The 25,004-nt window shown below is 36.5% G+C and overlaps 3 protein-coding genes across 4 annotated transcripts; 1 reads left to right on the forward strand and 2 right to left on the reverse strand.

Moving 5' to 3' along the window:
- The first annotated feature begins 899 nt into the window (after nt 1–899).
- On the forward strand, nt 900–2,350 carry LOC147479717 (zinc finger protein WIP6-like). Its single transcript, XM_086578007.1, has 2 exons — nt 900–1,379; nt 1,654–2,350. The coding sequence occupies exons 1-2, from the start codon at nt 984–986 to the stop codon at nt 2,128–2,130; spliced, it is 873 nt and encodes a 290-aa protein (XP_086434133.1). The 5' UTR covers nt 900–983; the 3' UTR covers nt 2,131–2,350.
- A 6,505-nt stretch (nt 2,351–8,855) lies between these two features.
- On the reverse strand, nt 8,856–10,725 carry LOC147479718 (allene oxide cyclase, chloroplastic-like). Its single transcript, XM_086575730.1, has 3 exons — nt 10,083–10,725; nt 9,877–9,998; nt 8,856–9,461 (listed from the first exon to the last, which is right to left on the reverse strand). Exons 1-3 carry the CDS (start codon nt 10,324–10,326, stop codon nt 9,060–9,062), a joined length of 768 nt encoding a protein of 255 aa, XP_086431856.1. The 5' UTR covers nt 10,327–10,725; the 3' UTR covers nt 8,856–9,059.
- An 8,622-nt stretch (nt 10,726–19,347) lies between these two features.
- On the reverse strand, nt 19,348–20,211 carry LOC147479719 (replication factor A protein 1-like). 2 transcript variants are annotated; one of them, XM_086581022.1, is made up of 5 exons: nt 20,092–20,211; nt 19,941–19,991; nt 19,801–19,876; nt 19,610–19,728; nt 19,348–19,533 (listed from the first exon to the last, which is right to left on the reverse strand). In XM_086581022.1, exons 2-5 carry the CDS (start codon nt 19,975–19,977, stop codon nt 19,445–19,447), a joined length of 321 nt encoding a protein of 106 aa, XP_086437148.1. In that variant the 5' UTR covers nt 19,978–19,991; nt 20,092–20,211; the 3' UTR covers nt 19,348–19,444. The 2 variants fall into 2 exon arrangements, with proteins under 2 accessions (XP_086437148.1, XP_086437147.1); XM_086581021.1 differs by having other exon boundaries at nt 19,366–19,533; nt 19,941–20,205.
- Nucleotides 20,212–25,004: the final 4,793 nt, after the last annotated feature.

The raw sequence follows: 25,004 nt of genomic DNA on the forward strand, positions 1-25,004 counted from the left end.
GACATATTTTTGTATGTTGACTAATGAAGGGTCCACTTCTTGGTAATATCAGTTTGAGGAATTCGTGATTTTAGCTCTTATGTTTGGTTTCATATATTACAGTAGTAATTAAGTAGTATGTATGCAGCCTTATAATATAATTATCGCAAAAAAAAAAAAAAAAAAAATGTAGCCTTATAATCCCGAAGGTTACAAGCTATCTATTGATCTGATTTTTTTTCATGTATATTTGGTTATTAAGTGTATTCACACCATCCATCTTAGAGATGGTTGACTTTTCCTTGAAATGATACTCTACCATAGCACCATGGAGATTATCCTTGCAAGAAACATGAATTCCTTCCCAAATCTCTAACTTGATCGAAATATGTACGTAAGAAAATCAAACGGTCAACAATTATAGTTTTCAACTTGCAATCCTCTTTTGACAAAGCAATCTTCGAATGAGCTAGTTTGTAGCTTAAAAATTCTCAGACATCCGAAATCTCGACATATATACGCTAATTTGATGACGGAACTCAGGGAAGTGTTGAAGTGTGGAACTACAAGGCCGAAATGATATGTTGGCATACTAGATATATTCAAACTTCTAAGCACTGTGTCGCTTACTTCCTCATGTTTCAGACGCTATTGCGATAGATTCTTGTAATATTTACTGGCATTTTGTACCATGGTACTGTTGAGTTCAGTATATTGGAAATTGCAAGTCAAGTCGAGTAAGCATCATAAATTTGATGCAATATAGTACTTTACTACTATTCCACACAACAAAACTATCTACAAACAAACATATTAAATTTTCTCTTGTCCCCCTGCTCCTTTTCTCCCCTAATCTAAACCCTAACAAAATCCCAAATCCATAATCCCACAGTACATTTATTTATTAGTTCCATTCCTTTGTTCCCCTCCAGGCCACTCTTATCTTCTCCACCCCAAAACCCCACATCTTTCTCTCCCTCCCTCTCTTAACTTTTCCTATCACCATGCAAACTTCTTTTCTTACTCATTTCCCATCTAGTTCTCATTTCTCTTCAAGTGAGAGTGCTTGTGTAGATGAAGAAGAACAAGATGAAGAATCCATATTTCTCTCTCTTTGTCCTCCTGGTCAGCACATCATTTCCAAAAACCATTTCCCTACCCAGACTTCTAGTCAAAATGAGACTTTCAGAAACCAAAGTATTGATCAAGAGAGTGTAACAGTTGCACTTCACATTGGGCTTCCAAGTGGTAGTGCAAGCAGCACAACTAGTACTACTAACAATGGCGCACCAGTTGAGGGTCAGTACTGGATCCCTTCGCCGGCCCAGATCCTTGTCGGTCCAACTCAATTCTCTTGCACCGTCTGCAACAAGACCTTCAATAGATACAACAACATGCAGGTATCCTGTTTTTCTTCATCTACAAGGATTAAAAGTCATAATTCTCTTCATATTTCGTGGTCTATTTTCTAATAAACTCTTTTTTTTCAAACTTTTTTTCACGCATTTCCACTAGTATTTTCTGTATCTAGATGTGTAAGTATTTCTTGTAAATATATAAGCTTTTTGGTGCAGTTGTTGTCATTGTTTCCTTTGCAATTTCCATCTTTTTTCTGATAAGAAAGATGGTCAGTAGTACATTGCCTTACTGTTTTTTTTCTTTTTGTTCTTGTAGATGCATATGTGGGGGCATGGATCACAGTATCGAAAAGGCTCAGATTCGCTAAGGGGTACAACACCAGCATCACCTATGTTGAGGTTACCATGTTACTGTTGTGCTAAGGGTTGTAAGAACAACATTGAACACCCAAGGTCGAAGCCATTAAAGGATTTTCGAACACTTCAAACACATTACAAGAGAAAGCACGGAGCGAAACCATTTGGATGCCGTAAATGTGGTAAAAATTTTGCAGTGAGAGGAGACTGGCGCACCCATGAGAAGAACTGTGGTAAGCTTTGGTTTTGTATTTGTGGTTCTGATTTTAAGCACAAGAGGTCACTCAAAGACCATATTAGAGCTTTTGGTGGTGGTCATGCTGCACATGGTACAGAGTTGTGTGAAGATGAAGATGCTGATTATGATGATGATGAAGAGCAAGGAAATTTAGGCCATGACCTTTTGGGAAGAAGATTTAATTTTTGTACTAATTAAAAGAAGGGTTAAAAAAAAGCTTGTAGTTCACTAGGCAAGTTTTTAAAAGTTTATCCGTATGGATTATGGAGACACTAAGGCACATGTACAAGGTGCACTAAACTTCCTATGACACCAATACTAAATAGCTTCTTAGAAGGATCTACATTATAGGAGTTTTGGTGACCAGCTTTGAAGTATTTTGTACTCTTAATGTATACTAACTTGTCTCCTTGATCTTTCTTCACTGCTCCAGTTTTTAATTGCTTTTGAAAGTTTAGTCAAATATCTATAGAAGAGATTTAGCAACACAATAGTGAAATTAATCAAGATGTCTTCTAATAAATGTCAGGTTTTGAGTTCGAAAAAATTAAAAAGACGCATGAACGACAAACTCTAGAGAGTCTAATGGTTATTTTATGAATATTGAATATACCTAGTAGAGGGACCCCTTAGTTCAGATGGTTGACAAGATCTATTGCAATCGAGGTATCGGGTTCAACTTTGGATTTTAATTCTCACAAGGAAGAACAAATGTTGTTAATATTTAAAACGGACACCGAGATTAGCGCCAAATCTCTTGGGAAGTATTTAATTAGATATGAGAATATGACTTTAAGAGATGCAGCAAGGAAAGATTATATCTATTGAAAAAAAAATGTAACTACTTTGGTGGTGATATAGTAGCAGGAATGCGGAGTATAAGAAAGGGGCTGGGGGGAGGGGGAGAATGGTCCTGGTATTAGCATTGACCAACAGGAAATTTTGTCCAACCGTTAGTGTCTGTAGAGTGCATAACATCTAACAATTGGAATTGAATTACTGTTATTGGAATTGAAAGTTCAATACATAAAAAATTCTTGTGTAATTCTAATATGTGTTATGTGTGTGCGTGTTTGAACTTGCTCGATCGATCTTTTCTACACATAGAAGCAATTACTTTAAACTTCAAAGACACGGAGCTAAACTGGTCTCAAGTCATTAGGGGTTATTGTATAAATTGTAAGCCTCTTAGAACGGCTTGTGAGGTCCTCATTCACTTTTAGGAACTTTTCGTGCTATTGTACAACTTCACAATAAACGTTAATTATCAACAAAAAGAAAAGTATCGATCTTTTTTCAATTTTCAGTTATGATAATTTCAGGCTACCTTGAATGTTCAAGCAAAAGGTGCAGTCCCCTAAGTTGTGCAAATATAAAGGACCAATGCTTAGGTGAGATCATCAGTTGTGATGCAGTCACTATGTGAGTCCATCAAACTTCGCAGACATAGCTCCTACAAAAATTTCATTTGATTCTTAGGTATGTGACTGGCTTGTAAGCCTTCTGCGGGTGAAGGCACTTTGGGAAACCTTAAAACTAGGCCTTTAGTGGCTTAGACTAAAAAAGGGGGTTCCCCTAAAGAGGGATTAAGTGTCCGGAGGTGACCGTTCAAATATTTGCTGTTTGGATGCTATCCCTATCATGCGAGCTGAGAAGCAAAATATGGCGCCTATCGACTATACTCAAAGGGGAGTTAGGAAAAGTTGCAAAACTACTTATATATAGGAGTAATTTGGCAATGGTGGGAGTAGTTGAGTGGCTCAAATACATTCATAATAAGAGTTGATTTTGTGCACAAATAGTGGTTTACCCTTGACCAACCAAGTAAATAGTATACACTGATTATTCTGCTTCCAGCACACCATGATTTAGCATTTGAGAACATTCCACCAAGATACAGCCACGCTCCTTTAGTAACACTGAATTCAGTAAGCCATCCTCAGAATTGGCTTTAAGAACTTTTGCGTTGTACCAAGCGGGGCCTATAATACTGAATACACTACTACAGGGACAATTCTTGTTTTATGCTAGCTAGTAGTACTTGACCTACTACTTCATGATTTAAGATTTGAAATTTTGCCTCGCAAAACTACATAAATATTGATTGCCTATTCATTCATGCTCTAGTATCATATAGCTAATTCTTCTGTAACACAATTAGGCATGAACAATTAACAATTAGAATCTGCGCGCAATCGTAAACGACCTGCCATTGTTCTACTTGTACATAATAATAAGATACTTTCTGATGGAAATTTCGAACCCAATTAAATTTTCATTAAGCATATTTTAACATAAAATCCAGTGTTCTGGTATTAGCTTACTTATTCATTTCTCATTGATCTTGCTTCTGATTAAGGGAGGTTATTAGGCCGTTAGATCACCCTTAAAGAAATCATATATTTCCTTATATCTTTATCAAATTTTGATTTTATAATATGGTTATGACTTATGAATTATGATGGATGTAAGTGGCTTCAATTTGTACACGTTAAATTCGTATTCTTTGGAAATGTTGAATCGGGATTCAGATAAGCTTTACTATAACACAACTAAGAGGAGTCATATTCCTGCTTGCCAAGTTCTCAAAACTGAAGTACTGAAAATAGTATAACCACAAGTCCACAACTAAAAAATACAGTAATTTACATATTTCCTTTCATTGATTTGACAGATCCCTAGGTTGTGTTCATATTCTGTCACTGACCCCAGTCTGATAAGGAATCCATCTTCTTTGAGTTTTTGTTTCAACTGTCATAATCAAAGGTATATGAGCCTAGTGTCAAGGTCTTGGGAATAGGTTTTAAATCACAGGCACTTGGTCCATAGCTACTAAGAGATAGCACAGACACAGACATAAGTAACGACACCACCAACTCATGTATCAGATCCCATGTTCTATCACTGTTGCGATATGCTAATATACTTTTTTATTCAACGTTAAGGTTTAACAAGTATGCAAACCTGGCTACACATCAATTTTTTTTTGTTAATATACTTTTTTATTCCGCATTAAGGTTTAACAAGTATGCAAACTTTGCTACACATTAGTTTTGTTACACATCCGTCTGGTGAGATCGATAGTTAGTATGATTTTTAGATTTAAATTGTAAATGGTAATTGTAATTATATAAGTATTTATTTATTTTTAACAAAATGGGAGATAATTATATTATTTAAGTGATATTAGAGAAATTCTTTTAAATTATCAATAATAAAATTGGGTTTGTTTTAATTTCAATGTGGAAAATGGGGGTAATTATTTAATTTAAGTGGCATTAGAGAAGTGTTTCTAAATTATTAATAAAAAAATAACCTTGCTCAAATTATATTAATAAAAATGGAGTTTATTCTAACTTTAGTGAGGGAGGTGTTTCTAAATTAAATAAATAAAGAGATCTTAAATTGCTACTCGATATTAGGAAGGGTATTCCGCAAGACCCGGCTATCATATAGTGTAGATATACCTTTATCAGAAAAAATAATAATAATAATAATAATAAAATAATTAATACAAACTAACCCCTCATATCAATCTGATTTCCTCACTCAACTCAAAAAACGATCACCTATATATATATATATATATATATATATATATATATATATATATATATATATATATATATATATATATATATGTTAAAGTTAAATTATTAAGCCCACATATCAGTATATTACTATATTGTAATCAATAAAATTTTTGAACCAAATATATAAATATATGTACTACATTAATATATGCATGCTGTATCTCTGCCTGGAGGTGTGGTATTAAACATTAAAACAGAATTTACGTATGTAATTATGTTTTTTTTTCTAGTTTTTAAAGTAAACTTTTCCCCTCAGTTATTCAAATAAAGTTCACATTAGGAACTTATTCTCATACTTAGGCTCAAAGCATATGCATATACAATTGTTGTATCAATGTTTCTCAAGTTCTTTATCAGGGTTCTTTACAGCTTACATACAGAGCTTTGTGTGTACCCTATATCATATTTCCGAAATTTACAACAGGTCCAGGGCCTATCTGGGTTGTCCAAGTTCACGGACCCAATCCTTTCGGATCATTCTGATCCAGTAATCCGATCTGCAGGGGCAAGAAACCCTAGTGGAATTGCAAAGATGTTGCACAAAAATAGAATGAAATCTTGGGGAATAATCTTATTTTAAAAGTAGAATCATGCTAGGATTCATCAAGGATGATCACTTTATTGACTGCCAAGACAGAAAATTACTATATATACGCAGCCTCCAGAACTACGTTTTAAGAGAGTTAATTCTGGATTCCTCACTAGATATGTAGGCAACCATAATGTTAGTGGCAGTCTCTCTTCCTAAAAAAACCTAATCCCTATTTCCTTTGAGCTTTCGGAAGCACTACCACTTCAGAAGTGCCGGGCTAACTTTTTGCGAGACACTTCGAAACACATTAAGTACACCAGTTAAGTTATATATATACCAATAATACAACAAGCAAGCCAAAGGTGTTCTGATCAACCAACTTTTAAACCACACATTTGGCTCACAACTAATCAAATATGAGGCGTAGACCACTACACGACACAACAATATCTCGTGATTATAATATGATATGATCCCCTATATATTTGAAGATCCTTCCGCACATTATAATACTTCTTCAGAAAATATACCTTCCAGCAATGGTATTAATAATTTACCAAAAAAAAAGCAATGGTATTAATACCTATTAATAATGCATGTACGTAGTGTTAAAAGATGATTGATAATAAATCAAATTCTGAATTTGAACATTTGAAAAGGAGAGAGGACCAAATATTGAAATAGAAGCTAGCCATGTTCCTGTGTATTACTGGATGGGGTTTCAAAATTTTCTACTTTAGATCGGTGGACACTGGACACTGAGATAAAGAAATGACAAAACATTGAAATGGTGGCTATGAGAATCTGATAATTGGATCTACTTTCACTTTTTTTACTAAATTGGTTTGGTCATTACCTGCAGATGTTAGTAAGAGAGAGAAAGTGAAGTAAATAATTCAGTGACTTTAGGTGATGACAAGAGACATGAGTACAGTGATCAGACTCAGTTACTGATGTCAAGCTTTGTATTAGATATCACTGCATGGAACACTATTTTATATCTCTCACTCTCTCTTTGGAAGACTCTCTCTTTTTCTGACCATAGACTAACAGTCTTGAGCACTTTTATCAATTTTGTTTGTCAGCACCTTACGTAGGACCACTGAAAACACTGCTTTTGGGGTTTCACCCAAAGAGCTAGCTACTTATTTCCTTTTCAGGCCAACAACAAACAGATACTGTGAAAGACTCTGAGACTTCTGTTTTTACCCATTAACACACATATAATATTGCGCATTGGGGAACAGTTAGATTATTACTGTTCTTCAATCTTGTTATTTGCATGCATGACGATACGATGATTAAGAAAATACTAAGAGTATGCTGTTGTCGTCGTAGTTTATGATGACAGATTTGTGGTGATAGCCTGATAGGTAGCAGCTTTGCTTTATATAAAATATGTTTCTATGTGTAGAACAGGATCCAAGGCACCTTTATGCACTTGTTTGTTCTTGAGGTTCATAATAGGCTTGTTGGTCTACACAAACCCTATCAGCATCACAATCCTCTCGACTACTTTTTTGTATGCACCATAGAAAGTTCTTGGGAAGTTAAAGGTGTTGGTAAGTTTCTGAATGAACGTTTCATTATTTGGATCCAGGGGCCCAGATATAGTTGGTTTGAGGCCCATGGTCCATTCCCGCATCAATGTTTGTAAGGAATTAAACAGGGGAATGATGTGGAGGCTCCAAGATTGGGATCGGAGTCGGACTTACTAGAAGCTTTCTAGGCATTATGATAACTTGACTAGTACATGGAGTGTTTTAGCCTTTTAGGGTAGTAAATATACTAATCTTCCTATCTAACGATCTTCCTCACGAACACAATATGCATGAAGGTAATATGGTCTTCATAATCAAAAAGAAGAAAATCTCTTGCACTTTTCTAACTGCAATTTGACCCAAAGCCCAATCCTAGCCCGTCCCAACTCAGAAGCCCAATTCATCATCCATTTGTCATAAGGCCTCAGCCTGAGGCCTTGTCGAGCTTACGTTTATGAGCCCGGACCAACTCAAGTTACACCCTCACAAGCCTTCAACATTGTTGCTGACTTGTTGGTCAAAAATTTCTACTTCCATTTTTTTTCTCTCTCGAAATATTATAAATGCACAACCAAAGTATTTTCTGCATATTTAATTGCTTCAATCTAATTCACATTGATACAAAAGTAGAGAAAAACTAAACAACTAGATCAACAACGATGTCCACGGTCCACCACTACACAAATACAATGTATATAAAACTTTATCTTGTGGAACGCGAAGACGGCTAAATTGTTGTTGAAGGCTTCAACTCCTCTTCAACTCCTTCAAGTTTAAAAAAAAACTGTAACTTGATAATGTCTAGCGTGACATAATCCTTATACGTCACGTACGCGCGTGTACGTGTAGTCCTATATTTAACAATTCACTCTGTTTAATACCACGACAAAATGACTTCGTCAATTATCACATATAAGAACCCTTGTCCTGCTCGATTAACATCAATATTCTCCAGCAGGATTTAGAATTTGAAGAACATTTCCAATCGCATGTCCACGTTTTGGAGTGTTTTTAATTTGCTGTTAGTAGCATGAACTTCGTATTGCCAGAAAGAAATTGGCTGAAAAAACGATAGTATTGCCGGATCAAAGACGTCATGGTGGCATGAAGAAATCGCTCACATAGAAAACTTTGATGTGTTAATCAAACACAGCCTGAAGATGGACTTCAGAACAAAAATTAGGTTGATATCAGTCAAATTGCGGAAATGAAAGAAGCCAAAAAATAAAAGTTTCAAGTCACACTCTTATCCTATACTTAATACAAATGCAAACCCTTCATTTAACATTTGAAAACGAACAATTACATTCACCATTGTCATCAACTCATCATAAGTGGCGTTCATAATAAATGACCACATTTGGTAATGTCAAACTAAAAACCATCCCTCTGACCACAGTTGACTAAATTTTATTCACTGAAATGCCCTCCAAAGAGAAATGATTGGATGAACCAACAAAATCAATTGGTAAATTTAGCAATAGTAGCATGTGGTTCAGTAGCCTTAGCAGCAGCTGAAGGCTCAATAGAAGGAGAAGGTGGCACAGGTGTACCAAGCAGTTCAGCAGGAAGATCAGCAATGCCTTTGAGATAAAATGTGTAGAACAACTTGAATGGAAAAACTATCTGTTGTAACTTCACTTGTCCATAAACTCCTTCAAAGATTCCTGATCCACCAGTTACAGCTAGATATGTGTCTTGGTAAGTTAGATATTGTCCTTGAACTGAAATGTGGCCATAATCACCAAAATAAAAGCTGTATATTGCCTCATATCTGTCTCCTTTAAGTTCTGGTTCGTTCTTTATCAGAACACAAAGTCCTGCTGTGATCCCAATTCTCTTTTGTAAATCTCCACTGTACACCTGATTAGAGAAAATGTACGCTTATAAGACAGACATATTTAGAAATGGTCTAACAACGGCCAAGTATAACCTCAACACTCCCCCCAACGGAAATACGCTGGAGCGAACGACTCGGTGTGACTGCCTACAGACTTAAGTGTGCATAATATGTTCAATGGCTTCACTTAATATTCTAAAAGTTTAATGCAATTTCCTAATATCTCACTGAACACATGCAACTTTTAATGTAGGCAATCTTAGACAATGTGATTCCAATAAATTCATTAAATTGGTCAAAACTGGACTTCTGTGCTAATTCTCCAGTCAACAGATTGAAGTGGAATCTGGGCAGGATTTTAGACTAAGGATTATATTTACTTTTATTGATCCTGACCGTGTGGAAATTACTAAAATTGATTCAAGATTGAAAACTCACCTTGTTGCTAAAGGGGACAAGATCACCAAGAGAATTAACCTCTTTCTTGCTCAATCTAAGATATGCTGGACTTCCCCTGTCTCTTTCATTGATCTCATACACATTCAATTCTTGCAACTTAGCTGAAGAAAAAACAAAACAAAACATATTATTAGTTGGACCAAAACACATAGATCATACAGAAATATATATATCTTTATACTCACTTGGCCTTGCAGAATCAGAAATAGCAGCAGCAGTTTTAGTTTCTTTCTTATTCCAAAAGAAAGACTTAGTAGTGAAGTTCTTAGTACTAAGAGCACATAAACTTTGATGGGCAGTTGGAAATTGAAGGTTCAGACTTGTTGAGTTTGAGAAATTGGAGCCTAACACCTTGTAAGGGGATGAAGAATTGGTTTGAACTTTAAAAGAAGTGGACATGATCTTAAGAGATGAACTTGCATATGCCATGATGAATGATTCTGGATTCAAAGATAAGATCTCTAATTATTTGAGTTGTGTTAGTGGGAAGAGCACTACTGGTGCTTTAAATAAGTGATGATGTAATGAACATTTGTTCTTCTGTTGGTGGAGGAGTGGACGGTGAGATTTAATTTGACTAGCATGGAAAGTATTGGACGGTGAGATTTTAACGTTGACCAATAAGTGAGACTGGGATTTTAGCTATCATGTATAACGTGTGTTTCCGTACTGCCCGCTGCGAGAGAAGTTTAACAAAAGGAGAATCTTTGTAAACAGACACGTTTTTCATTGACTGTGTATAAGTAATTTATTGCAAGAGTCTTCAATTCTGACTGCAAATGGAAATGTAGTTGACTTTTAAAGACCGATACAATGAATTCGACCTGCTCTCAAATTGTTAAAATTAGACATACTTAATCTGTAATTGAATTCCAAATTTGTATTTTTTTTTTTGTTAACTGAGCGTCCGGGCAAGTTTACGCACAACCTCGCAGTGGCTTTGAAGGGAATCGAACTAATGACAACTAAACAATGATCTATGTGACTACAATGGCGATCCATCTTAAAATAATTGATGTGTTGATAATTTGTGAATGCACAACAATGTTGATTATTAGCATGTTTGACAAGGTTAGGAATATATTTGAATTAGCCTGTCTGTAATCTGTAGTGAGAGAATGTTCAACATTGTAGCTGAGGCTGAGGGAACTGGTATCCGAGAATTTTTGTTCTTTATTAGTGCTGGTCAATTTTGATATATATATATATACTAGTTTTCGAACCCGTCCTACGAACGGGTGCCGTTATATGAAAATATTTTTTTTCTTATGATTTGAAAAAAACATATATTTTTATTTTTTCTTTAATAAGTAAAAAAAATATATTAATATTATATTTATCTATTAACTTTTACTTATGATAAATTAGAGATCATACTAAAATCTATTTTATTTTCAAAAACTTAGTGATAGCGAAAAGACAAACTATATACTCGTAGTTGTCTATCACTCAAACACTTGTCTATACATCTGAGTTTTGATTTCTTGTTAATTATTTTTTAGCTTAATTCAATGCATTTGCATACAATTTTTGATTTTCCATTAATTATTCTTTGGGGTTAATTGATGCGATTTGCATCCATTTCAAGTTAATTATTCTTTGAGAATAATTCAATGTATTTATATCCAATTTTACATTTTATTCTTTGAGGGTTAGTTCAACACATTTTCATCCAGGTTTTATGATTTCTTGTTAATTATTCTTTGAGGTCAGTTAAATGCAATTTCATCAAGTTTCTAATTTTCCAAAGAATTATTCTTTTGAGATTAGTTCCATGCGATTGCAACCAATTTTCGATTTATTGTTAATTATTTTTTAGATTAATTCCTTACATTTGTATCCGGTTTCCAATTTCTCGTTAATTGATGCATATGCATCATATTTTTAATTTCATTTAAAGTGTGGAGTTCGATAATGAGGTCAAGGTAACGATCGAAAGTATGGATTGTGTGAGGTCTTCAATAGAAGAAACTTGGCGGGGCTCTGAACACGGAAAAAGCGTCGATTTAATGTCTGGAGCTTGAAGCTATGTTCCCGGATGGGACAAATGGAAACAATGGAACCTATATACTCTGATTGCCGATTGGCATGAGCGACTGAATCTGAATGCCTTCTATGTAAGTGGTTCCTGTTCACCAAAAGTTCTTGTTCACTTAATCACTTGGGAAGTATTCCAAATTTCTTATATTTACGCAAATGTGCGAAAATGATGTTCAACTATCATCTCAAAACTCAAAGCATGATGAGATAGATTTTGAGTTCTTGGGAAACGAGGCCAGCCCGATACATTTCTGGTCGAATGTCTTCCACAGGAGAAAAGGGAGATTCGGATGTAGTCTACTTAAGAAAGGTTTCACCTGCAATGATTACGCAGGGTTAGTATCTTTTTTTTTAGCATTATTAATTTGCTTTATTGATTATAATTTCTTAATTAGTGTTTAATTTGCATTGTATGTTCTAGAAAAGTATATAATCGAGTAATGTCGAGCATTATTTTTTGGCCTCGTTATTTGACCGTACACTTGTTAGAATGTTTTATTGAATTGTCGCTGATTGTGTAATATACTTGTATATTATGTTATGTCAACAAAATGCAAATGATTGGAAAAGAGAGTTGCATTATTGTTGTTAGAAACACTTTGAGAAAGGGTTGCCGTTAGGGAATGGTTTGGGTTTGAGTGTGGCGAGTCTTGCCGTTGCAGTATGCGATCAATGAGATTTTTGGTGGGAGAGTGGTTTGGGGTCGAGTCGGCGAGTCTTTATTCTTTGCAGCTTTTTATCCGTTAATGAGATTTTTGGTGGAAGAGTGGTTTGGGGTCTAGTGGAGTGAGTCTTCTTTGTGAATGAGATTTTTGGTTGGAGAGATGTTTGGGGTTTAGTGGTGCGAGTCTTTGCTTCTTTGCGTATGCGTAGCTAATGAATGAGATTTTTGGTGGGAGGTTAACTGCTCCCTGATCTTGTTCATCTTTGGGTTGGATTGAAAGCGTCGGTTTGGGTTATCATACTCATGTTCCGTATTTTCGGTTTCACCTACTACTACTAATCAAGTCAATAATACCGATAATATTGGTGGCGGGTTGGGTGGTGGTCCCATCACTCGTTAAGTATCGAGGGTTGATGATGGCTCTTTTCAGTGAGACCTTCTTCAATACCGAGTTTCGTTTTAGGAGATTGATTAAGGCGAATCGTAGACCGGGGTTAGGAGGTATAGGTCTAGGGTTCCTTATGGAGTGGAGTCCGACTTCGAGTCGCGGCATTTTCATCGGCAGGCAGCCATCCCGTGTGAGCTCGTAGTGGTGGTGGTACTATAGTTTCGAGGGGTTGAATGAAATGGATGGTGTGTCCCCAAAAGATAGTCTGCGAGAGAAAGCGTTGTGGTTGAGGATTTAAGGCGAGGATGGAAAGGAGCAAGGGAATGGAATGGCGAATTTTGATTGCAATGTGTGTTTGGATGTGGCTAAGGAACCGGTTGTTACTTCATGTGGTCATTTGTTACGTTGGCGTGTTTATATCGATGGTTGCATATTCACTTTGTGATCATAGGGAGTGCCCATTGTGCAAAGGGAGGTGGCGAAGGCGATATTACACCCATCTATGGGCGAGGCAATTCGAAAAAGGAAAGTGGAAGAGAGGGGAAAAGAGGTTGATTCCAGTTTGAAGATACCCCCAAGACCTCGTGGTCGTAGGTCGGAAGGTTTAAAACGACGGATAATAAGGGACCCGCTTCTAAGGAGACCGAGACTTGTCTATCCACAATATTGAGAAGCTTACTTTTGAATCAAAGCTCTAATTAATGAGCTTCATAGTATCTCCTTCTTCCGGATTGAATCCCCGGATAATAGAATCGGAGGCTGCCCGATTATGCCTCTAAATCTCTTTGGTTCGAGACTCCTAGTATAAGTCCGATTTACCTATCGGTGGGGGCCTTTAGGTAAGGATAGCTGAAAAAGACGATGATTACTCTTTCAGCACTGTGGCCTATACTCTAAAAGCGTAGTGATCGGTCCTTCCCATGGTAACATGAAATCGAGAGATGACTAAGAAGGCATGCCGATGGACCTTGAAAAGAACTACGAAGTCTAGTCTAGCTAAGAGCACTAAGCCCATCAAATCTGGTCCTCCCCGGTCCGTCCCCACGAAACGATTAATAGTGAGTGGTTGTTACACTAATCACAGTCTTAAGTTCAATATAGTTCAATATAATTTTGAATTAAAAAACGCTAATATCTCATGTGTTTAAACTTTAATATTATCATCGGTTGAATCATAAAAAGAAATCTTTGGAAAAAGAAATTGTTTACCTTATCGATTTTGTTAACTCTTTCTCAAGCCTTGATTGAATATCTTCTATTGCATGCAATGAAAAAAAAAGAAAAAAAACTTCGAGTTATATATGTAAAACTAATGTAAATCAAGACTAAAAGAAAAAAACCGAAAAGTTTACCTTTGTTTTTGTTTTGTGTTAGGGAGGATCGTTTTTTTTTTTTTTTATATATAGGTTTGTTTAGGTTTTATTATGTTATTAGAAGTTTAGTATTAATAGGATTCTTATTAGATATGTTTGTTTAGGAACTTAAGTATAAATAGGATTCTTTGGGTAGAAGAAGTCGTTATGTAGGCCTAGGAATTAGACCGTATACTTCCTTGCTAGTTCAGGATATCTTACTCAGGCAGTGAAGTTCGAGTACAATAATGAATCCAAACTCAAGATGCTTCTTGAAGTAGGATCCAGCTCCACAAATTGGGCCCAGGAAATACATCCATAACCCTTTATAACGTCCATACACCAATGCCGGCCGCAAGCTCCTCGCCGGATTCATCGACGCACCCGAAATTGGTCTGTCAGGAGAATATACGTTGGTCATGATTTCATTTAAGTAGTATTGGATTCGCATAAGCAGTCAGTTGTTAACATGTTTATGTGGAAAATTGAATGGAAAGTCATTCCATACCACAATCATTCTTGACATGATATATCTGACATAGGCCTTTTATTCTCATTGTAACAATCATGTATCGCCTAACTTTTCCAGGTCTTCTAATAGTTCAATAGGTTATTTCCCTAAGAAGTTTTAATGTTGTCTCTGTAAAAATGTGCAACCAGTTAGATTTAGCTGCCATTTTGCAATGGAGAAAATATTTCCTTCATGACGGTGTAGTGATGCAATACATTGGTAGAGAAGAGTTGAAGAAGGCGAGGGATTAATAGGGGTGCATGCCCATGGCAACTCTTGACTTCGGAGGAAATATGGGTGTCCGTGAAGGCGTATAATATTTTTTGCGGGGCGTCGACTATTTTGAGGATCGGGATCATATATTTCATCTTTGAGGTGATTTTTGGGAGCTCTTTTCATCATTATTAATGAAACTTAGTAGTGTTCAATTGCCAGAGATTTCCATGAATATAGAGAGAAAACTGATGTTGGCCTGGTGATCACTTGGTTGAATAGTTGAGGTATATGTTGGCCATCTGAGGATTGAAATGGTGGGTTGAATATAAAGATGTTAATTCCCATATAAGTAGAATTAAATGCGTGTTAGATTGGGAATATTGAAGGCATTGAAGGCTCTGAATAAATTCTGATGGTGATGATATGGGCCATTCATTAGGCAATGGAGGAATTAGAATTAAGATGGAGGTCCAAGAGCAAAAATAATATTTGACATCTTCTGCCATAATTCTTATGGGATAAACTTCGAAATAAGTACGGATAACATTGCCATGCTGCGGTGCGTGGCAGAATATCTCTAGATGATAGAAGACTATGCAGTCGGTGAATGAAGTAGCGATGAATAGCCTTTGGTGGGGCATCTACGTGTTGCATCTATCGAAAAGTCTCCTTCCCATGGCGGGGTAGGTGAAACCGATGTGGTCGATTGAATAGGCGCCATAAGCATACATAGCCTGCAAGGATAGTGAATTTGTTTGCCTAGCGGGATTGACAATAACAATGAGAAATATAAACCTATGGACAATCTATTCACCTTCACGACTTGGTAAAAATTACATCAATAAGGGGCCATAACCCTCGTATTGAAAAAAAATGTAACGACCTTATGAAGTGGCAAGTCATAAATAATTTAAAATTTGTATATTGAATTCACCCACTACTCTGTGTTGTACTTTTGGGTGCACTAAGAGGATTAGTGTTTTGATGCCCGTCCCCCCCTCCACATATGAACTTTCTAACTTGTATTACCGTGGTTATCTCAGCCACCTTTCCATTTGCATTTAACAACATTTGCATCTTTACGAATTAAGAGAAACTATATAGGCCTATCAATAAATGTTGGTTATCTTGTTTATGCACTTAAGTGCATCTTTTGTTATGATCTGTAGGCTTAGGTCCTGGGACACTTGTTGGTTCTGCATCATTCGACCTGTTTCGTATACATGCTGTGTGAGTAGTAGTTCCAATCTTCTCAGGATACTCCACTAAAACACAATAAAGAAACTCAGAAATCACTGTTTGTTGATGCTTAGATAAAAACCATAAAATCCTACTAAATTTTAGAAAATGTAGGGTAAAAATTAAAAAATAGTACCTCCCCTGCTTCTCCCCTACGGCGTTTACTTTGTGGGGCACAATCGGCTCTCCTCATTAGCTTTTCTCTTTGCTTCTGGTTCTTCAGACAACCGCTTGCCTTCCTGTTTTCTGAGCTTCTCACTGCTCGACAACTCTTTCATAGTCTTAGTCTTCCTATAATTTTCTTGCAGACCAGAACTACTTTCTTCTTGAACCTAGTCCACACTAATGTTCCCCTTTGGGTGCTTAATTATGAGTTTCTTGTGAGGCTGGTCTCTATCTACCTCTGCAGGTGGCTTTATAACTGACTTTGGTGGTTCAACCTGAGTATCTTCAGGTTTTAACTTGTTTGAGAAGACGATTCTACTAATCCTATTAACGGATCTAGTCCCAGTTTGAATCATCAACGGCAACTTGTTTATCGGAATTCGATTCCTTCCGTGGGAACGATTCTGATTGAACTATCACGAACCCGGGACTCCTAGAGTAGGTAACCGTAGGTCTACCATAATCTGTCTCAAGAACAACTGGAATGCTATCTTGGTGAGCAAGAAACCTTCCGACCCGATGGTTGCCCCATACTAATAAGGCTGCGGCCTTGATGGGGTCGGTAACCGTTAGCTACGCTCCTTGATCGCCCGAAGAAAGCGGAAGAATTTGGTGGGGAACGGATAAAGCCTTTAGGGAGGAAACATCGCGGGGGAGAATTTATGCTTTTCCTAGTATTCTTGTTTGAAGCCGCGGTATGCATTTAAACATGCCACTCCTACTTCAAGCATTTGGAAGCTAGAGTTTGAGCGATCCTCAAGAAGCGGTGAGTGGGAAACGGAACTCTAATTGGCTGTAGTCGGTGAAGGCGGGGATAAAGCAAGTAATGAGTATAGTCAATCAATGAAGGCCTGAAATGGGAGCAATAGGGATGCGCCCTTACTCTCTCGGGATGTGGGGCGATTGAATGGCTGAATTCAGAAAATAGCTTTACTTGGTGCTCAAATGAGGGTTGCCACTTGAATAAGCTAGGTAGTGCTTGGGCTGGCCCCATCCTGAAATGCTACATCTATTGTCGAGTCCTAAAACAATGATTTCTCTCTGAAAATGGGCAATAGAGAGCTCAAAAGAGCTACTCTATGAGATCATTCTTACGAAGGTATTTCTATATCTTGAAAGCCATGATAAGCGCCAAGTCCTGGCCAATTAGTTACATAAGCCGCTGGCGGAGAAAGCTCTTCGAGCTTCCCATCATTCACTTCCGGGGAGCCATACGACCGCATAGCTGGAAGTCAGAGGACCCGTACTACCTGCCTAACCCTTCGCTCTGAGGGACCGTAGATCGGAAAGCGCCTTCTAAACCACTTGGCAGAAGGAAGGGGGCCTATGTACCCTGCAGATTTGACCCTATCTACACCCTGAGCCAATCCCCTAGCGGTCCCGCCACCCGGTCGGATAGAGCGAGAGACGAACTTGCGTAAGCTTCCATGTGGTATTTCAGAGAAACTATCACCCACTGCCCAAAGGAGGTGTGTACTTAAGTGTAACATAGCTGTTAGAATTATTTATTGGCAATGTACTTAAGTGTAACATAGCCCCAAGTGTGTAGATTGGACTCGAGAGATATCTTTACAAATGTCATTTTCGAATCGATTGGTGATGAGAGACGATAGTTTTATCATTGTATGCAAACTTTGTATACAAATAACGAAGTCATATTTTGAAGCTTCCCGTGTTTCTCGAGAAACTTTATTGGAACCTTTTCGAGAAAATCATGTTAAGAATTTCCCATGACACAACTTCATGGCATGCGACAATTGCAAGATGTAGGACTTGCGTGCACAAACTTGGACAAATAAATTATCATAAAGATTTCAACTTAAACTCAGAAATTTCAGATTGAATTAATGAATTAAAGTAAATTAATCCAAAGACACTACTAAATACCTCAAATAGTTTAAAACCTAAACATCATTAATGTATCTCAAAGTCTGAGATGTTGTTGATGAAATATGAATAAATCCTAATAGAATTCCTAGTAATCTTCCATCCTAAGGAGATATTTTTCATCCTTTGATCTCTTTGTTGTACTCATTTTCCTCTGTTTACGAATCTTTCACGGGGTTTTTGATGGGCCGATTTTCTTCAATGAGTCTTCATCGTCTTCTAATATATCCGTAACGCTGAATGAAGGGAACTTTTCTTTTATGCTATACTCATTCAGCTTAACTTTGAAAATATACTCCTTCCCCGCATTCTTTTCAAGCTTTTCCTTAATTTCTTCAGTACTTTTTCCCTGCTTTTTGACAAAATAAATGTAGGTACGGTTCAATTACGAACTTTGTATCATTCTATAAAATAATTTTTCGTATTTAGTCATGTACTTGCCTCAGAAGTCAGCTCCATTATTTTTTGGATAGGAAACTCGACTATTTTCTGCGCCTTTTTACCAAAGACGACAAAAGCTGTTTGATCTCCCCTCATCTTGTGCATATAGTTTAAGTAGGTACACATTGATGTTTTAAAGTTGGAATTAGTAATGAATTATAAAACCCGAAGATGTAGTATTTATTAGTGATTCCTTTACCTGTCTTGTGGAGTCTTGTATGTTGTTTCACAATTAGTGCAAAAGGTTCGATCCTTTGTCAACATGCTTATAAGTGCAGTTCTGCATGATTTGTAGCTCCAATCTTTGGTTTCCAAATATCTTCACAAACTTTGCCTTGCAAGTGAATTGCTTTCCCTGCAAAAAATATGTTTATTAGTTCAGTTTTTATTAATTTCATCACGGTATTATTTAGACATTTACTTGGTATACCTGATTGTGTGTTTCTTTTCCTAGTGAAATTAGCTCCGAAATTGAGACTCTGTCTTGATTCATTAGTTCCTTCATTGAAGTAGGCTTGTGCATCCTTTGCTTGTTCAATTTGAACTCTTGTATTTCTAATTTGATATCTACGAAAAACAAATTAGGGATAAGTCATATTTGTTAATGCTTTTGTGAGGAATAGTAATGCTTTTGTTAATGAATATCACCTGTTTCTCATCTGGTCGACGTGGCCAAAATGTTCCAAATTCAAGTACAACTTTGTCGCAGATGTTAAACAAAGTTTGTATTCCTCTGTAAAATATGAAAATTCAAAACATTAGATTTGTACTTACTTCCATTATAACTGATGATTAAGAATTGTACTTACTTCCAATCATTTTCAGGTATAATGATGTGATGATGAGCATCATATCTTCTTCTTGATTGCTGATATTTGCTAGTCTATCGGAGTTGTCACCCCATAAGGCTATAGTAAGCTCACTTCCCCTGATTACGTATTTACATAGTTAGCTGTGTAATAAATTAAGTTAAAAACTAATTTATGTAGATTTTGTTTACCTTTCGTTTTGTATTGTGATTTCCCTAAATCCTTGAGGTTTCTTTGGCCCGACTCTGATAAGTTTTCCTATGAAATCTGATTTGTAGACATTGTTAGAAATTAGTTATAATAAACAATATTGTATGTATAAAGAACTCACCTTTGGTATGAAAAACTGAGATATCCTTTGTTTTCATAAGATCTTCAAATTCTACGAACGAAAAATTATATCTGTTGAATGTCGTCCCAATTTCTTTCGAAGGAGATACTATAGTATCTTTTGTGAAAGAAATAGTGTACTTAGATCTTACTGGACGATATCTTCCGGTTGTTTCTTTGACTTCAAATTTATCAATTACAAATATGTCTCCTTCTATCAGTTTCTTTTCAAACATGTGTTGGATTCCTGGTGAAATCTTTGCATGAATTTGATTCATTTGACCTGATGTAATATAAGTGGATTAAAATTCAAAAATTATTTTGATATAAAAGAAGTAATTTTTGAGTCCGTTTCTACCTTTTAGTCAAGTAGCAGCATGTGTAGACCATATGATTGTGTCTTGTCCGTAGATTAACAGCTTCCCACATTCTCGCTTATCGTGCTCGAACCTTCCAACCTTAGATTTGTCGTTTACCTCATCGAAAAAATTGAATTTTCCAGTCATAATGTTACATTCTGATATATCCGGCTATTAGAATTACAATTGTTATCACAATTATGATGAATATACAACCGTTTTGTTATGTATGCATGGACGGATGTATTATTTATCTTTGAGTTCATGGATTGAAATAACAACAGTTTACTAATACTATTAAAAAATCTAATAAGATTGAAAAAAGAAATTATTGTCATGTGTACCTTTTTCTCTGTAGTAGCTCTATAGTTTTCTGTAAATTATATTAATCGGTTGTCTTGTATTTATAAGTTCCGAAGGTGTTGTTATAGTTTTAGAAGTATACCTGCTTTAGACTTGTACCGTATGTATAAGTTTAATTAGGCAATACTTATCTAAATTTGAAACTGAACGTGGGTAGAAGTTGAATTAAGGAATATTTTTCTGAATTAGAAACGGATAAGTATATAAAATAGAATTAATTTTAGTATGGTAAAGGCGGACCAATCCAAGTTTGGCCCGTATATAGTGCAAATCTAACTCGAGTTAATAACAATTTAAACTTGTACAGAGATTAAGCTAGAACGACTCAAACTCTAGGTGCTCTTCGGTGTTTTAAACTTCGGGACACTTGGCCTCCTCTTTATTTGGCAGCCATTACCATTCCGGCTTGATTTTATCCATTCGTTTCATTTCTTGTGCATGGTGGAAAACCAATTCGGAGTCCGACGCTGATGTTCTCGTGTTTCACTTTTAGTTGGTTCCATGCATCTGCAAATACTGATGTAGGAATTGTATTTGTTTTGTCTTGCATCTGTCCCTCTCTTATTATCTAAGAGCTTTGTAACAGATTCTATCCCAGGCTTGCATGCATTTTGCATCTCTCTCAGAATATATATAGTCTAAATTCCAAGTGCATATTCATTAACATATATGGAGATAAAATAGGTAGGGCAAAAGCAGGCTAGAAGTAGTAGATCATGTCACACTCATAGTAAACACGGCAATAATAAGAGACTAAGAAGTCTCAACAAAAGATGCATAAATGTAAACAAAACTGTAGTATCTAAGTTTCAAAGCCCTTTTGACTATTAGTCCGAAAGATCATATATATTCTTGTTGAGGCCGTTCATTGCTCCGGGGCCTTGCCCGCTATTCTTTTTAATGATTGATAGAGTTGGGACTGAGGGAGCTTAAATCTGGACTCGATAGTTTAGTCCTCCACTCCAAATTATTCCACCAATCGGGGTCTCCTCCAATGAATTGCAATCGGTTACGGCAACTATCTGATTGAAGTGGTAGTCTCCTTAGACTTAGGCACTTATACATGACTTCATTCACTTGATGGAAGGGAAATGCAAGGCACTTTTACATAGGCAAAATGCAGTTTTCACCCTTGAACTTGGCGCGTTTTACCACTTATCCCCAAACTTCACTTTAGACTTGTAAAAGCGTATCCAGCTTGTAAAACTTCACTTGGACTTGTAAAACGTATCCAGCTCCATTTTCAGCGTAGGATATTGGCTTAGGATATTGGCCTAGTCCTTTCAGCGTCGCAGAGAATCTGCTAACAATGGGTGCTCTCCCATGGAAGGAATCAACTCTTCCTTCGCCTATTGATGCTTCGACCCTTGTATATGGTTCTACCTTGGCGTCTTTGTGATTCGGGCTTCAAGAGAATTATTTTTAAGATTAAGAACTTGAAGGCTAGACATTTGGTAGAGGATTTCTAGCTATTCTCCGATTATATTGTTGTTATGGAGATCGAGGTGCTTTCGAGTTAAGCTTCAGTACTAAGATTTTGAGGTTAGGGAGCTGAAAACGCATTTTGACCTAATGCAAGTATCTTTGTTTCTAATGCAAAGTTTTGGAACCTCATCGGACAATCTGTTGGAAGAGACGCGTCTTCATAAGGCGACTGAAAGTGTAGGTTGCACCTCTTCAACTCTAGTGAACTAGAAGTTTCCTATGAGGGCAATAAATAAGATGATGATCTACTCCACTCTCTTCGTTTTGCAGATGGGACACCAAGCGTAATTCTTGCCCACTAACTGCCACAGGTTGGATGACATTTTCAAGAACCAATCCAAAAATATCGAGTCAAGCCATTACGTCGTAAAACACGTAGTTCTTCATCCCGTTCTCAATATCTTTCTCCTTTCAATTCCGCTTTTGCATATGCATATTATTATTTATTGAGATGTTTTGTCCGACATTGTAATTGTTAAGACACGCATAATTTTTATCGTTTAGAAAGTGTAGGTTGATAGTGGGACATCATTCACATTGCTTCCAGATGAAGCCTATAAGAAAGTTTCTTTGGAGGTATTTCTTGCCTTTTTAAACTATGTTTTTGGCTCCTTTTCACCAGCCCAACACTTTTCTTTCTTTATGTTAGTTTGACGAGAGGAGTAAAATGCCAAAAGGTCCAACTATGAAGGATCCCCATGGGAATCTTGCTATGAGGCCATGTAAGTTGCAGCACTTGGTAAAGGGTACTTTATGAGCTTTCTCCCACGTGATTCTTGCTTATTTGTCTTTGCTTTGCTTATGTAAATGACTCGAGGAGTTAGCATAAGATTCCCTCTGTGACATTAATGTTTGCACTCAACAATACCTTTGTCGTTAGTAATCCAATTTTCCTTATACATGGCGTCGGGTATGTTCTTTGTTTCTTGATCCGAGTTTTCATCTCTTAACTTGTTAATTGTCTGCAAAGTGTGTGCTAGAGCTTATTCTCTATTGCATTAAATCCTGGATAGGGTTTAAGAAAAATTCGGAGGCTTAAGCCTCAAGGTGCTACCGAGCCTTTTATGATTTTACTTGCCTTGAGGCTCAAGTCTTATATCTTTTTCCATTTTCTAATTTTATGTATCTCTTTTGATTACCTCATAACTTCTTTAAAGAGTAATGACTACAAACTCCCTGTTAGGCTATGTGTTGAAAATCAAAACACCTCGATCTATTAGAAATCACAACCTTCCATCATCCAACCACATTTTTCCTCATTTACTTGTTATAAATTTTTATTACAATTGGTATTACTACTATTATTGCTATTACTGTTATTATTACTATTTATAATTAGAAAATTATGATAATAATAATAATTATTAAGCCTCAAAGCCTCTGAGACTCACTTCAAAGCGTCAAAAGTACACTTCTCGATTACATGAAGTAATAGAGGGGTGTCCTTTATTTTAGCTCTTGATTTGGGAAACCCCTCATTAGGTGCCCTTAGAGATAATGTTTTCTCCTAATATTGTTTTGCATGAACTTCGTTATCTTTTTAGGTCCTTTTATTGTCATCCAAATGTTTGAGAAAAAAGAGAGCACCCTAACTTCGACTTCAAATTTCAAGATGAAATGTTTGGATTAGTTGAGATCGTAGATGTTTGATGTGCTCTTTATTTGTTGAAAACTTGAATAACTAAAACTTGTTTTCAAATTATATAATCCTCTTTGAGGAACACATATTTCTTTAACTCTTGTTGTGCAAGGAGGTTCTTATGTGAACTCAAAGAAAGTAGTCAAACCTAAATGGTTGGATTTGTTGGCCTTGAGGAGTCACCGGATTTTGTCTAGCTATCTGAGTCCATCGAAGGAGACTTTGGAATCATCGGCCGTAAGTTGAGATACTTTTGCAGAATTTTAATGTTTTATCCCCCCTCCCCTCCCCTCCTCCGTTGGTTTTATTACTTCATAGTGAATTGCTTATGCAGAGAACTTTATGACCGCTACCGCATTGTGTATGATCGGGAAAATCTGAAACTGCATTGGTCACGTTCAAATTGTGAGTACACAAATTACTCACATTTATCTTGTATAACAATTTAACCGTTTTCGCTAGCTGTTTGTAACTTGAATTTCATCTTGGCATATTAATGTGTAATACTACCATAGTTAAGGATTTCAGAATTGTTGGAATTCCGTTTGGAATTCTGAAATATTCTGAAAAATCCGACCAAAATTTGAAATTATTATGTTCCACTTGCCAAAATTAGCTTATGTTCCACTTTGTTTCCATGGTTATGTACCTTATACAGTCCGCATTGGACACACACACACACACACACACACACACACTCTGCAGTGCATGTACAAACTCATAATTGGGAGCATCGTTAACTTTCTCACTGGCGTCATGTTCTAGGCATGTGGCACCACTAATCTGTATATAAATCCCATAGTGGTTTACCTTTTATCAGGACCCTTGGTTTGGTCCTTCCACTAATATGTATAGCAATGTGATGACAGCTTGGTTCTTATGACTATGTTTAACTTAAGATCTTTCCCCCTCTCTTCCTTCGACCATCAATATATTTGAAATACCACATTGTATTATGCAACTTCTTCTCTTTTCCTAACTTTTAGGATGTTTTGACACCAAAGCACTATATTTTTGAAAACTATGTCAATCCATAGTACCAGATGTATCGGGGGAGACCATGAAATTAGTTGTTTGAGATCCGCACTGATATGCTTTGACCACGTTGCATAGTTACGACTAAGTAGATAAGTGAAGCAACTGAAGACACCTTTTCCCATCTTCTCACTAACATCTTAATCAATCAGGTTTCTTGTGTTAAGCGGCGATGGGACTATTC

Source organism: Coptis chinensis, chromosome 8 (assembly GCF_015680905.1).
Source record: "Coptis chinensis isolate HL-2020 chromosome 8, ASM1568090v1, whole genome shotgun sequence".
In the NCBI taxonomy this organism is placed as follows: Eukaryota; Viridiplantae; Streptophyta; class Magnoliopsida; order Ranunculales; family Ranunculaceae; genus Coptis; species Coptis chinensis.

Excerpts from the sequence above, each read along its gene's own strand:
- LOC147479718 (XM_086575730.1), bottom strand. The coding sequence starts at position 10,326 with ATGGCATATGCAAGTTCATCTCTTAAGATCATGTCCACTTCTTTTAAA. Across the intron at positions 9,999-10,082 it reads TTCTGATTCTGCAAGGCCAA|CTAAGTTGCAAGAATTGAAT; the intron begins GTGAGTATAAAG and ends TTTTTTCTTCAG. Across the intron at positions 9,462-9,876 it reads TTGTCCCCTTTAGCAACAAG|GTGTACAGTGGAGATTTACA; the intron begins GTGAGTTTTCAA and ends TTCTCTAATCAG.
- LOC147479717 (XM_086578007.1), top strand. The coding sequence starts at position 984 with ATGCAAACTTCTTTTCTTACTCATTTCCCATCTAGTTCTCATTTCTCT. Across the intron at positions 1,380-1,653 it reads ATAGATACAACAACATGCAG|ATGCATATGTGGGGGCATGG; the intron begins GTATCCTGTTTT and ends TTGTTCTTGTAG.
- LOC147479719 (XM_086581021.1), bottom strand. The coding sequence starts at position 20,175 with ATGTTTGAAAAGAAACTGATAGAAGGAGACATATTTGTAATTGATAAA. Across the intron at positions 19,877-19,940 it reads CTCAGTTTTTCATACCAAAG|ATTTCATAGGAAAACTTATC; the intron begins GTGAGTTCTTTA and ends TCTACAAATCAG. Across the intron at positions 19,729-19,800 it reads ATCACAATACAAAACGAAAG|GGGAAGTGAGCTTACTATAG; the intron begins GTAAACAAAATC and ends ATACGTAATCAG.